Genomic DNA, 13972 nt, shown 5'->3' with positions numbered 1-13972 from the left:
GGGCACTGCCCCTGAGCCTGGTGTTTGAACTCAGGGCCTGGGCACTGCCCCTGAGCCTGGTGTTTGAACTCAGGGCCTGGGCACTGCCCCTGAGCTGCTTTTGCTCAAGGCTAATGTTCCACCACTCGAGCCACAGCTCCCACTTCTTGCTTGTGTGTGTGTGTTGTAGCTTATTGGAGATGAGTACTACTTTCCAGATCTTAGCCTTCTGAGTAGCTTGAATTACAGGTGTGAGCCACTCATGCCCAGCTAGGACTGTAACCTTGTCTTTACATAGATGATGTGTAGCTGGCATGTCCCTTTGCTGGTTTAAGCCATGGCAGTGGTCTGTGGGGTTTTAGAGAGCACCAATTCTAACCAAAAGCCAGCAAGACAGGAAATCCCCACCATTTTAGACTGAGTTCCAAAGCGCCTCTAACTGGGTGCCAGAGGTTCAAGCCTGTCATTTTAGCTACTCAGGAGGCTGAGATCTGAGGACTGAGATTCAGCCTGGGCAGAAAAGTCCATGGGACTCTTGTCTCCAATAATCCAGAAAAAAGCCTGGAAGTGGAGGCATGGCTCAAGTGGTAGAGGACCAGCCTTGAGTAAAAAAAAGGGAGCTTGAGGCCCCGAGTTCAAGCTCTAGTATCAGTACAGAACAAACCAACCAACCAAGTCCCCAGATACATTCGCTTCCCCTTTTTGTTTGCATCTGGAATCAACAGCCAAGAAATACCCAAATATAATAAAAAAAAAAAAAAGCCAAGCTCAGGAGTCAGCCCTCCTATTTACCAGTGGCAGTGTTGTCCCTGGATTCGAACAGAAGGGACTACAAAAGCCTCGACTCCCCTATCCCGACTTTTCCTGCAGAATTCCAAGTGTGGGAATGTGGCCATAGCTTTCTGTCCAGGAGACAGAGGAGTTTCAGTCTTTTGCTTTCTGGCATCAATTTATGGCATCAACGGAGAATGGAATGTGGACACGAAACTCACAATTATACATCATCTTTACAATATTAAAGGGGGGGGTGTCATATACAAGTCTACAGGCATTATACACGGATTGGTGCCAGCGGGGTGGGGGGGTAGTACCCCACCCACTGATTCTTGACAGTTCCTCTAACTCAGGAGCAGTGCACAGAAAAATGGGACAAGGCTGGGAGTAGGGAGGTGGGGTGCCCATGGCTGGGCATGCCATCTGAGAAGCAGCAGATCTGTGGGGACATCCTGCCCTCTCCCGCCCCTCAGGGTCAGTACTCATTGGAAACGCCACCCCCCACCCCCAGGGTTACAAGAGCACTGGGACAGCCTAGATGTGAGATCTTGCCGGCAGGCTCAAGTTTAATGGGAACTCCAAGTGGTGCTTGTTGTATGGAAAAACAAATTGGAGCTGGAGGTAGCTCCCTGAGTTGGGGACCCAGAGACTGCTACTGACACCTGGGCCCCTTCATAATTGGGGTGTGTGTGTGTAGGGGTGTTCCCATTCCTGAGGTAAAAGTATAGCCCTGTGCCGGCTCAGATGTGGAGGAAGACTTTGCCAAGGGCCGAGATGTGCGTGAACTCAGATGGTATGGGAGCCCCTGGAACAGGAGGAGGTTAGGGGACCCCCTTTGTGTGTGTTGTCACCTGAGTCCTGGGTGATGGCAAAGGTCCAAGTCTCAGATGGGGAGAGATCCAGCAGATCTCTCATCCCCGCCTCCCTCAACCGCCCTGCCTCATTCTCCCCAGCCATGTCCTCTTCACATCAGTCCCCAGAGCCCGAGCCCCGCAGGAACAGGGGCTCCAGCGCCCAGCAGCTCAGCCACCATATCGGCCTTGCCGATAGGTTTGATGGGAGAGAACCCAGCACCAAGTGAAGCAGTGTTGGCGTGTGGGCGACCTCACTGACCTGTGCAGTGACATTCGCCTCAGTTTTAAATATTGTAGAAAAATAAGCTAACTCCAATGCCAGAGTCCATCCACCAGTGTGTGTGTGTGTGTGTGAAGAGGGATAAATAGCTGCTCCGGATGGGCTGGAGGGGGGAGGGGTGGATGCCTGGGTGGTCCTCCAGCCTCAGAGGATGCTGGGAGGGCAGGGAGCTGCCAGCCAGAGTTCCAGCTACAGCTTCTCTGGGTGACATGCTCAGTCCTTCAGTGAGTGCGCCTCGGGGCCAGCATCCCATTCTGTTGTCACCACGATGACGACGACGGTGATGACTACACCTGCTGCTCTCCAGGCCTGGCAGGCGACATTCCAGCCCCTACCCTCAGTCTCATGCCCACTGCTAAAGGTGCAGAGGCCGGACTGCGTGACTCCCCGGCACTGTTTCCAGGTCCCTGGGGGGGGTTGGGGGGGTCATTGATTCCCCCAGGGCTAAGGTTGGGGGGGGTGTCAGGTGGGCACCAATACAGGGCCTAGTCCAGAGGCTCCTGCTTTATCCTGACAGCAGTGGAGATGGGGTGTGGGGGTCGATCCTCTCGGCATAGTACATACTCGCTGAACTGCGAGGAATCCACACCACCCCCACAGGATGCGGCCACGCTGAACCCCTTCTGGAACAGCCTTTCCAGGACCTGCAGAGAGGGGGGGAATAAAATGGAGGGGGGTGTTAGCAATGTCCAGCTTCAAGAGTTGACCTGGGCTGAGCCCATGTGATGCATATCTATACTCCTGGCTACTCAAGAGGTTGCGATCCAAGAACTGGGGTTCAAAGCTAGCCTGGGCAGAAAAATCCATGACACTCATCTCCAATGAATCATCAGAAAAGCCAGAGGCTGGGAATGTGGCTTAGTGGTAGAGTGCTTACCTAGCATGCATTGAAGCCCTGGGTTCGTTTCCTGAGTACTACATACACTGAAAAAGCTGGAAGTGGCGCTGTGGCTCAAGTGGTAGAGTGCTAGCCTTGAGCAAAAGAAGCTCAGGGAAAGTGCCTAGGCCCTGAGTTCAAGCCCCAGTCCAGCACAAAACAAATTGGCCTAGCCTGGCTTGGGCAAGCTGCAGTCTCTTGGGAAGATTCCAGTCTAGGGCAGAGATGGGGAACCATTTTTTTTGTCTCCTGCCAAGAGCCATTTGGATATTTATAACAATTCTTGGGCCATACAAAATTATCTACACACAGCTGTGGCTCATGCCCATAATCCTAGTTACTCAGGAGGCTGAGGTCTGGGAAGGTTCAAAGTCAGCCTGGGGAGATTCTTATCTCTAATTAATCACCAAAAAGCCCAAAGTGGAGCTTTGGCTCAAGTGGTAGAGCACCAGCCTTGAATACAAAATGCTCAGTGCCCAGGCTCTGAATTCAAGCCCCAGTACACAAACAAAAAATAATTACCAATATAGCAGATGGGCCATGAGTATTCTATTAAAAAAAATATCTCTCCTGCCAGGTATCAGATAATCTCATAGGTCTTTTATGGTCCTTAAAGGTCCCGGCTATTCCCCCAGCTGGGTTCTACAACAGAAAGGACCCGGCTAAGCCCTTGGGCGGTGGAGGGAGAAAGAGCCCCCAACTTCACCAGACCTGGTAGAGGTCTCTCCCTGCTGCCTTCAGGACCACACATAGCCCAGAGCATCTCCCAGCCTCCTACTCATAATAATAGTTTGTCCGGCTCCACCCTCCCCTCCACCCCCCATCAGCCTCTGGGCAGCCACCTGCTTCCCTAAGCAGGGAGACCCAGGTGGTTTGAGCCTTGAGGGATCAGCAGTTGAGGGGTGAGAGAAAGGAGGGGAAATCCCCTCAGGGTGGGAGTCTTCACAAGCCTCCAGGTCCTCTGAGATCTGGGCTCTGTGAGGGAGGGGAGGGGAGGGTCCGAGTCCTGTGTTTGACACCTGGGTCTTGAACTGGGCAAGTTCAGACTCATAGCCCGTGGAATGTCTGGCTCAGGGAAAAAAAGGGAAGATGGAACAGGCTTGAACTCTGGGCTTGGGGACTGTCCCTCAGCTCTTCAGCTCAAGATGAGCGCTCTACCACTTGAGCCACAGCGCCACTTCTAGTTTTCTGGTGGTTAATTGGAGAGAAGGAATTTCTTTCCCAGGCTGGCTTTGAACTGCGATCATCAGATTTCAGCTTTCTGAGTAGCTAAGATTACAGGTGTGCACCACCAGTGCCCGGCTCCCCACCCCCAACTCTTATTTGGGCTTCCTTTTTTCTTTTTTCCCCCTTGGTCTGAATTCTGGACTTGAACTCAGTACCAAAGTCCACTTTTGCTTATTGGACAGAGCTCCACCTACTGAGCCACACCTCCAATCCCAATTGTTTGGGCTTCTCAAGACTTAGACATATCTGGCCTGCACAGAAACCTTTTGGGCAGCTATGGGGTGTGGTCAGGGGGAGGGCAGGTCAGCAGGTTTTGGAAGGAGACTCGACCTCTGTTCTGTCTCCTTTTCCGTTCCTTCCTCCCTGTCCCCTCCTCTTTGTGTTGGTACTGGGGCTTGAACTCCGCACTTGGTCACTGTTCCTTAGCTTTTCACTCAAGGCAGGCACTTGATCCATATCAGCTTGAACTGAAGGCCTGAAAGCATTCTACCGCTTGAGCCATAAAGACGCCACTTCTGGCTTTTTCTTTGGTCATGGAGCTTGAACTCTGGGCCTGGGCGCTGTTCCTCAGCTCCTCAGCAAAAGGCGAGCGCTCTACCACTTGAGCTACAGTGACGCTTCCAGTTTTCTAGTGGTTTATTGGAGATAGGAGTCTCACGGTCTTTCCTGCCCGGGCTGGCTTTGAACCGTGATCCTCAGATCTCAGCCTCCTGAGTAGCTAGGATGACAGGCGTGAGCCACCAGCGCCAGGCACACTTCTGGCTTTTTCTGTTTATATGCTATATGTGGACCTGAGGAGTCAAACACAGGGCTTCATGTGTGCTAGGCAAGTACTCTACCACTAAGCCACATTGCCAGCCTTTTTTTTTTTTTTGCTGGTAAGGGGGGTTGCTGGTAAACTGGAGATAAAAGTCTGATGGAATGGGGCTGGGAAGGTGGCTCAGTGGTAGAGTGCTTGCCTTGCATGAATGAGGCCCTGGGTTCAATTCCTTAATACCATATAAACAGAAAAAACTGGAAGTGGCGCTGTGGCTCAAGTGGTAGAGCACTAGCCTTGAGCTAAAGAGCTGAGGGACAGCGCCCAGGCTCAGAGTTCAGGCTCCATGACCGACAAAAAAAAAAAAAAAAGTCTCATGGACTTTTAGACCCAGGCTGGCTTTTTACCACGATCCTAAGATCTTAGCCTCCTGAGTAGCTAGGATAACAGGCATTAAGAGCCTCCAATATCTTACCTTTCTGTAGTGCCTGACTTCCATTAAATAAATCCAAAGTCAGACTGTAGGTACCTAATGAAGCACACTTGGTTTGAAAATACTCTGGGCCATTTTATTTTTTTTAAACAGAACCTTTTTTTTTTGGAGGGGGGGAAGTACAGATCAATTTTTTTTTAAGTCTAACCCCTTAGGTGTTATCATTTAATTATGAGCAAGGGCATAAATTATGCATGGACACATTGTTGCTTTTTCTGTAAGACAGTACTGGAGGGCTTTTGGGTTTCAGGGACTGTGCCTCTTAGAGTCTAGTTTTGCCACCCTCAGGCTTCTTAAGAAGTGGAGAGGGCTGGGGTTGGAGGGAGGGGGAGGGGAGACCCTGCGTGTCCTGCAAGGAGGGGCTCACCTGCACTGAGTTGAGCCTGCAGTAGCCGTTGAGTGGGAATCGGATGACGTGCGTGGGGTCCTGGTTCCAGCCGGCGTTGACGGAATTACACATGACGTCTCCTGTCTCAGGAAAGACTTCCTCGATGAGGGCCTTCTCTCCACTGAGCGCGATGCGCTCCCCCAGGTCTGGGGTGACGCGCACCACGAGACAGTCACACGCCCGGCTGCGGCGCCGCTGCTCCTGCTCCTGCTGCCAGCGCTCCAGCTCCCGCACCATGGGCTGCAGCTGGTAAAAGCGAGCTTCCTCATACAGCAGGTTGAAGTCCTGTGGATGTGGGGTCCATGGCACAGGGTTGGAGGAGGAGGAGGGGAAGGGGGAGAGGGGCGAACATTCGATCCGTCAGTCCAAACCCAGGGGACATCATCTCCCTGCCACTGTGAGAATTGCCATCTTTGGCACAATGTGGACTTGGGTGTTTGTACCCATTGTACAGAGGAGCAAAAAAAAAAAGCTCAAAGGAGCGCAGGAAACGTATGCATCAGGAGTCTAGCTGTGGGCTGGTGTGCACCTGTGTCTTATGATTCCCTCTCTGGCTTTTCCATCCAGCTTGCATTCGAGGCAAAGAGGAGCGTGGAGAGGCCTAGGAAACCAAACTGGAGAGGTAGAGGCTATGCCTAAACTCAGGGACCTGCTGGCCTTCTAGAACCTCACCCACAGAAGATGCCAGGATGGGAACAGCTCCCATCACGCCTGCCCTCCTTCCAGCCCTGGGGATGGGCTAGATTTTCAACCTCACCAATCTACCAGCTAGGAGACCTCTCTGAGTTTCAGTTTCCCCCTCTATAAAATGGCTATGAGCCTGGCGCTGGTGGCACACTCCTGTTAATCCTCGCTACTAAGAGGCTGAGAGCTGAGGATCACAGTTCAAAGCCAGCTTGGGCAGGAAAGTCTGTGAGATTCTTATCTCCAATGACCCACCAAAAATTTTGGAAGCAGCACTGTGGCTCAAGTGGTAGGATGTTAGCCTTGAGCAAAAGCGTTCAGGGACAGTGCCCAGGCCCCAGGTTCAAGCCCCACGACTGACAAAATAATAATGATAATAAATAAAATAAAATGGCTATGAGCTGAGTGCTGGTGGCTCACGCCTGTTATCCTAGCTACTTAGGAGGCTGAGATGTGAGGATCATGGTTCAAAGCCAGCTCAGGCAGGAAAGTCTGTGAGACTCCTATCTCCAATCAACCACCAAAAAAGCTGGAAGTAGAGTTGTGGCTCAAGTGGTAGAGAACCAGCCTTGAGTGAAAAAGTGAAGCTGGGTACCGGTGGCTCACACCTGTAATCCTAGCACTTCAGGAGGCTGAGATCTGAGGATCACAATTCTAAACCAGCCCAGGTGGTGAAATCCAACAGAGTAATCTCCAATGATCCACTCAAAAAGCTGGAAGTGGAGCTGTGGCTCAAAGTGGTAGAGCACCACCAGCCTTAAGTGGAAAAGCTAAGGGACAGTGTCCAGGTTAGCTCAGATAAGTAGAGGGAGGACTGAGAGGGACAAGCTTTGCCGAGTGGCCAGTGGGCCCTGCCTAGGCAGAGAGCCGGATGAAGTGTCTAGGCAGCAAAACCCACTGTGTACCAGGCAGCCTACGCCCTGACAGGGCAAGCTCACATGATCTGTCCCTCAGATGGTGACATGTGCTCCAATCAAACACAGGCTCCTACACCAGCCCCGGTGGCCAGGGTCCCCAGCAACCATTGGGGCTCAGTGCATTGGTCTGGCTAGCAAGCCTGAGGACCCCCCGCAGAAAGGCCAAGATGCACACAACCTTTGGAACAGTTGAGTTGAGTCCTGGCCCCTCATCTCTACATCTGCCATTGGTCAGACACACTTCCTGCCTCCCTGCAGACTCGTCTGTGTTCCAGCCCAGCCCTCTGCTTTCCAGGCTTGCACCATTTCCAGAGTTTTTCTTTTCTTTTTTCCTGTGCCTGTTCTGGGGCTTGAACTCACTATCCCTGAGATTCTTTTTGCTCAAGGCTAGTGCTCTACCCACTTGAGCCATAGCTCCACTTCCAGCTTTTTGATGGTTAACTGGACATGGGAGTCTCCTGGTCTTTCCTGCCCAGGCTGGCTTTGAACCTGTGATCCTCAGATCTCAGCCCCCTGAGTAGCTAGGATGACAGGCATGAAACACCAGCGCTCACCATCCAGGAGTTTTTAATACATCTTTTGTTTCCTCAACACTCTGAAGGACTCCTGCTATGCCCTCACCAAGTTGTCTACAAAAGGAACAGGGCTTCACACCCAACTCCAGCCTGTTCCGTATCTGGATCTCCACCCACCAATTTAGGACTCAATCCCCACCAACAGCCATTTGCAGCTTCTTCCTAAGAATAAGTCTCTGCCTACCTCCATCTCCTATCTCCTATCCTGGTCCATGGGCTCTAGAAATTACCCTCCTGCCCAATCCACCACCCTCTATCTTTGTTTGTTTGTTTTTTGGTCAGTTGTGGGGCCTGAACTCTGGGCCTGGGCGCTGTCCCTCAGCTCTTCCGCTCAAGGCTAGCGTTCTACCACTTGAGCCACAGCGCCACTTCTGGCTTTTTCTGCTTATGTGGTGCTGAGGAATTAAACCCAGGTTCTCATGCATGCAAGGCAAGCACTCTACCACTGAACCACTTTTGCTTTGTTTTGGGGGATTTTTTTGGTAGTTAAGTAAAGATAAGAATTTCATGGACCTTCCCATCCACGCTGATTTCAAACTCTCATTCTCAGATCCCAGTCTCCTGAGTAGCAGAATAACAGGTGTGAGCCACCATGCTTGGCCATACTCTGTTTTTTCTGAATTCCATAGAATTATGGAATTCAGGTTCACATGTATCTCCCCACTAGGTTATAAGCACCACAGGCAGGGCCTATGGTTTCCTTTTGCATTGCTTTTTTTTTTTTTTTAAGCTCAAATGTGACCTAGGAAAAAGGTCCATGATGCTCTAGGTCAGACTGGCTGGGCACCAGTGTCTCACACCTCTCATCCTAGCTACTCAGGAAGCTGAGATCTAAGGATCATGGTTCGAAGCTAGCATGGGTAGGCAAGTCCATGAGACTATTTATTTATCTCCAATGCACTAACCAAAAAAATAGCTGGAAGTGGATCTGTGGCTCAAGTGGTAGAGTGCTAGCTTTGAGCACAAAAACTTAGGGACAGTGTCCAGGCCCTGAGTTCAAGCCCCAGGACTGGTGCATGCATGTATATACGTGTGCACACTTAGAAGATAGACTAGCTCAGATCTAAGTTTTCATCCTCCCATCATTTCAGGGGCCTATAATGTAGAACGAAAGGAACCAGAGCAACCTGAGCAGGTTCAGGGCAGCGTGGAGAGACACCCCAGTATCTCGAGGCAGTTTCTCGAGGCCCCTCCTCTATCCATTGCCACCCATTTATCTTAACTGCTGGTAACTCCTAGTACCTAGCAGTCCTCAAATACCACTCACATTCACCTGGATAAGCTTAATTGTTGTTATACCCTGATACATATACTAAAAATGTGCGAAAAGCAAAATTACAAAAACAAAAACAATGGATTCAGCCCTGGGCTTCATTTCACTTTTTTTACAGTTGCCATGACAACCATGGGTCCATTTATTTAAGTCACAGAGTCCCCAGTGTAATATGTCCACATGGGGCAGGGGGTGGGGTGGGCATCGCCTATAGACCTACCTTAAAGTCATCGGGTAGCAGTAATTTGGACGTCCGCAGGAAACTCAGGATGTAGCGGAAAATTTCCCCATCCCGATCAATGAAATAATGTTGCTTCAAACTGTCTAGGACAATGGGTTCTGTGCCATTGAAGAGACGGCTTATTCTGTGGAAAGACAGAGGCCAGGTGATTTGTGGGAAGGAAGGATGGTATCCACCTGCTGGGCCCCCCTCACCCCTTCCTTAGGGCCCATCCTGCTTGCAGAAGCAAGGAGGGGGAACTTAGGGACCGTACCAAGCCTGATGGCTACCTGCATATACCTAGGGCAGTCAGGCTACCATTCCATGTGTCACTGGGACAGCCATGGCACATGCCACTAATCCAACCGATGCTCATAAGCCACAACCAGAGAGGAATGCACTCCCCGCCTCCCATGCCAGACTACTGGTACAATATAGGCCTGGAAATTTACAGCAAGACACATATAGCCAGGTGCTGGTGGTGGCTCACGCCTGTCATCTTAGCTACTCAGGAGACTGGGATCTGAGAAATCAAGGTTCCAAGCCAGCCCAGGCAGACAAATCTGAGATCTCCAGTTAACCAGGAAAAAGCTAGAAGTGGAGCTGAGGTTCAAATGGTAGAGTGTCAGCCTTGAGTGAAAAAGCCAGGTCATGGTGAGAAAACTGAGTTCAAGTCCCAGGAGTAGCATGGGGAGACAGAGAGAGAGAGGAGGAGGACAGAGAGAGAGAGAGAGAGAAAACCAGGTTCGAAGCTAACGTGGGCAGGAAAGTTTATGAGACTTAACATCTTCAATCAATCACCAAAATGCTAGAAGTGGAGCTATGGTTCAAGTGGTAGAGTGCTAGACTTGAACAAAAGCAGCTCAGGTCCTGGGTTCAAGCCCTATGACAAATGAAACAAAAAAAGGGGGGAAGGGAACACATAAAAAGTAGTGGGTCACAGAGCGATCCACCCACAAAGCATCCCACCAGCCACTGGACACCGAAGTTAAAAGCCACACATCTGGTGGACATATGCAAAGCAACCAAGACAATCACTGGGGACACCCATGTTCTTCACCCCACCCATGTCTGGAGCAGCAGACAGGTGTTGGAGGTATGGCTTGGTAGAATGCTAGCCAAGTTCGAATTCAGTTCCTGGATCAAAAGGGGGTGGGGGGAAAGAACATTAGACAAGCTAAATTCAGTTGATTTGCCCAGGGTCACATGGCCGACTCTGGGTGGCTCACGCCTATCATTCTAGCTCTTTAGGAGGCTGAAATCTGAGGGTTGTGATTCAAAGCCAGCCCAGGCAGGAAAGTCTGTGAGACTCTTATCTCCAGTGAACCACCAGAAAGCTGGAAGTAGAGCTGTGGCTTGAAGTGAAGTGCACTAGCCTAGAGCATAAAAGCTCAGGGACAGCGCCAAGGCCCCGAGTTCAAGCCCCAGGAATGACAGAAAAACAAAAACAAAAGAGGAAAGGCCAAACCAGCCGCATGCAGGTGGTTCACGCCTGTCATCCTAGTTACTCAGGAGGCTGAGATCTGAGAATAGAATTTGAAGCTAGCCTGGGCAGGAAAGTCTGAGACTCTTATCTCCACTGAGCTACCAAAAACCCAGAAGTGGCACTGTGGCTAAAGTAGTAGAGCACTAGCCTTGAGTAAAAGAAAGTCAGAGCCAGTGCCCAGGACTGGCACACACACACACACACACACACACACACACACACACACACAAAGGCCAAGATGGCATCATGAATGGGTATGAGCAGGTCAGAGCCCACAGGAAGTGGTGTGGAGGCCCAAACTTTTGCAATCAGACCTGGAGCTGCCCAGATATAAACCGTCAGCTGCCTCAATACCATGGAGCCCACTGACACCCCATCCCTAGTCTTGGGGACACAAAGTCCTGCTGGAAAAGCACCCAAGGACTGGGCTAGCACAACTTGGACATTCAGATGTCACAATGATGAGGGCCACCGAGATACCCCTAGGGAGAACATAATTGAACACGGCGGCCAGGTGTTATGGGGCGCAGGTGAGAGGCTCACATAACGCACTAGCAAAAAAGAGGTGGGGACCACCACCCCAGCTTTCCTGGGAACTCTCCCTACTTTGGCTGACTGAGCTCCAATGTGCTGTGCTGCAAACACGGTGCCTGGCCTGGCAGAGCACCAAACCCCTCTGACGTCAGGGCTGGCTGTGGTTCCGGGGCATCCTGTTGGGTTACAATGCTCCCAGTTCACCCACATTCCAGGGCTGGCTAGTTTTATCTAGGTTGACTTATTGATCCAAAGTTTTCAACCTGCCCAGGCACTGGTGGTTTATTCCTATACTCCCAACAGCTCAGGAGGCTGAGATCTAAAGATCGAGGTTTAAAAGTCATCCTGGACAGGAAAAGTCTGTGAGACTCTTATCTCCCAGGAACCACCAAAAAGACAGAAGCAGAGATGTGGCTCAGGTGAAAAGAGAGCTAGCCTTGAGCAAGGCTAGAGAGTACCAAGCCCTGTGTTCAGGACCATAAGGCACAACAAATACACAAACACCTAATGAAGTTTTCAACCTGCCTTCCTGCAGGGTAGGTTGGTTCTAGATCTTTCCATGGTTTAGTATTTGTCCAGGAATACTTCTGCATAGGACAAAAAAAAAAAAGTTCGTCATCCTTCGTGTCTGAGTCAGTTCATGGATATGAGCAGGTAGAGGGAGGATTCAGTCTCTTCTCATGAAAGCACTCGCAGCCAATTGCAGGGTCTTAAGAGCCAGTTCCTTTGGTGACCTGGATTCTTATTGGAGACTCCATCTGTCTCTCAGGAAACCAACCCCAGGCCATCCACTGAGGGAAGCCTGTGGGTGTATAGAAACACCTTCCGAAGTCCTGCATAGAATGACAAGTTCACACATTGGCAGCCCACTCCCTTAGGGACAGAAAAAGTATCTGGTAGACAAAGGGAGATGCGGTGTCCTCTTAACCTTCTTTTCTTCTATTGCTTCTTTAATTTTTATTACTATTGTTTTCAAAGCCAACAGCTCCAATTTCCTGGCTATTTCAGGTGCAAGCTGTTAATACCTCGAGACTCTTCTAGTCATCTTCATTTGTTGTTTTCCTTGGCTAGGATGGCTGCCAGTGTGGGGTTGCAATGGCAGTGGCTGAAAGATGTCACCAGACAGGACAGGAGCAGCCGCGGCGGCCCGTGTGCCTAGCCACCTAGAATCAGAGTCTATGGCTGCTATGGATCAAAAGAGGCTATCAGGCCCAGGGCACCTGGGGCCAGGAGCCAGAGATCCAGGCATGGTTTGGGAGGTGGATTTGGGTTTCACCCTGGTACCCAGGGCAGGACAGTGACTCGGCATACGTGATTCTCCCATCTCCACGTGATCACTGGTGACACTGGGATGAAGGGCTCATCTTCTTTTTCCAGAATGGTTCAATAAACAAGAAACCAAAAACCAATTGTAGGCTCAGGCCTATAATCCTAGCTACTCACAAGGTTTGAGATCTGAGGATGTTGATTCGATGCTATTCCAAGCAGGAAAGTCTGAGACTCTTACTCCCAATTAGCAGTGGAGGGGGGATAAAAAGCCAGAAGTAGAGCTGCGGTTTACATAGTAAAGTGGCAACCTTGGGTGAAAAAGCTAAGGGTCAATACCCAGGCCCTGAGTTTAAGTTTAAGCCCAGTACCAGCATACATACATACACACACACACACACACACACACACACACACTCTCTCTCTCTCTCTCTCTCTTTCTCTCTCTCTCTTAAAATTTTTAAATATCTGAGCCAGGTGCCAGTGGCTCATGCCTGTCATCCTACCTACTCAGGATCCTGAGATCTGAGAATCTCAGTTCAAAGCCAGCCCAGGCAGGAAAGTCCGTGAGACTCTTATCTCCAATTAACCACCAGAAAACCGGAAGTGAAGCAGTTGCTCAGCAGAAGGCTAGCCTTGAGCTGAAGAGCTCAGGGACAGTGCCTATTTCCAGAGTTCAAGCCCCATGACCACCACCACCAACAACAAAAATTAAATATCCTTAAAGAAAGGACACAAGGGTCTTTCTAGCCCAACTTTGTGAGCTACTTCTCAGGCCCCAGCTGACCCACTGTGTCTTCACTGTCCTCCAGTCAGGCCGGCTGCTGGCCTCCAGGCAAGGCTGCAGGCTTGGGGAGTGGTGAAGCAGAAGTCATCCAGGCAGAATGACAGATTCGTTCTAAGCCCCAGCCCGGGGAAAGAATGCAACCTCCAGCCCCTCAGGGCCTGCCTGAGGAGAGCCCCAGGCTAGATCATGAGGCTACAGGGTCCTAGGTGCCCCTTCCTGAGAGCACCCCATGCAAAGCAAAGCCTTAGGGGAGGAGAAAGACTGCCCCTCCCTCCCCAGCTCCCTGCTGCCACAGCCAAGACAAGAACAAAGCCAGGTGCCAGTGGCTCAGGCCTGGTCATCCTTAGCTACTCAGAAGCAGGCTAAGATCTGAGAATCCAGGTTCTAAGGCAGCCCAGGCAGGAAAGTCCGTGAGACTTGTATCTCCAATGAACCAGCAAAAAAGGCAGAAGTGAAGGTGTGGCTCAAGTGGTAGAGCACCAGCCTGGAGTGGAAAAAGCTAAGGGACAGCTGTATAGGCGTGAGTTCAAGCCCCAGGACTGTCCCTTACAAACACCACACACACACACACACACACACACACACACACACACACACACGG

General features: G+C 50.8%; 1 protein-coding gene across 1 annotated transcript in view; it reads right to left on the bottom strand.

The window, feature by feature from the left end:
* Nucleotides 1-967: 967 nt before the first annotated feature.
* Nucleotides 968-13972, bottom strand: part of Kctd15 (potassium channel tetramerization domain containing 15) — a 37043-nt gene continuing 24038 nt past the window's right edge. Inside the window, exons 5-7 of the mRNA XM_013026306.1 lie at nucleotides 9299-9443; nucleotides 5609-5914; nucleotides 968-2531 (exon numbers count right to left, since the gene is read on the bottom strand). Coding sequence (XP_012881760.1) covers nucleotides 2373-2531; nucleotides 5609-5914; nucleotides 9299-9443 — 610 coding nt within the window. The 3' untranslated portion in view covers nucleotides 968-2372. The remainder of the gene's footprint in view (nucleotides 2532-5608; nucleotides 5915-9298; nucleotides 9444-13972) is intronic.

This window comes from Dipodomys ordii, unplaced genomic scaffold (assembly GCF_000151885.1).
Source record: "Dipodomys ordii isolate 6190 unplaced genomic scaffold, Dord_2.0 Scaffold92, whole genome shotgun sequence".
Lineage (NCBI taxonomy): Eukaryota > Metazoa > Chordata > Mammalia > Rodentia > Heteromyidae > Dipodomys > Dipodomys ordii.
The sequence above is the reverse complement of the archived record's forward strand: the minus strand, read 5'-3'. Positions and strand labels throughout refer to the sequence as shown.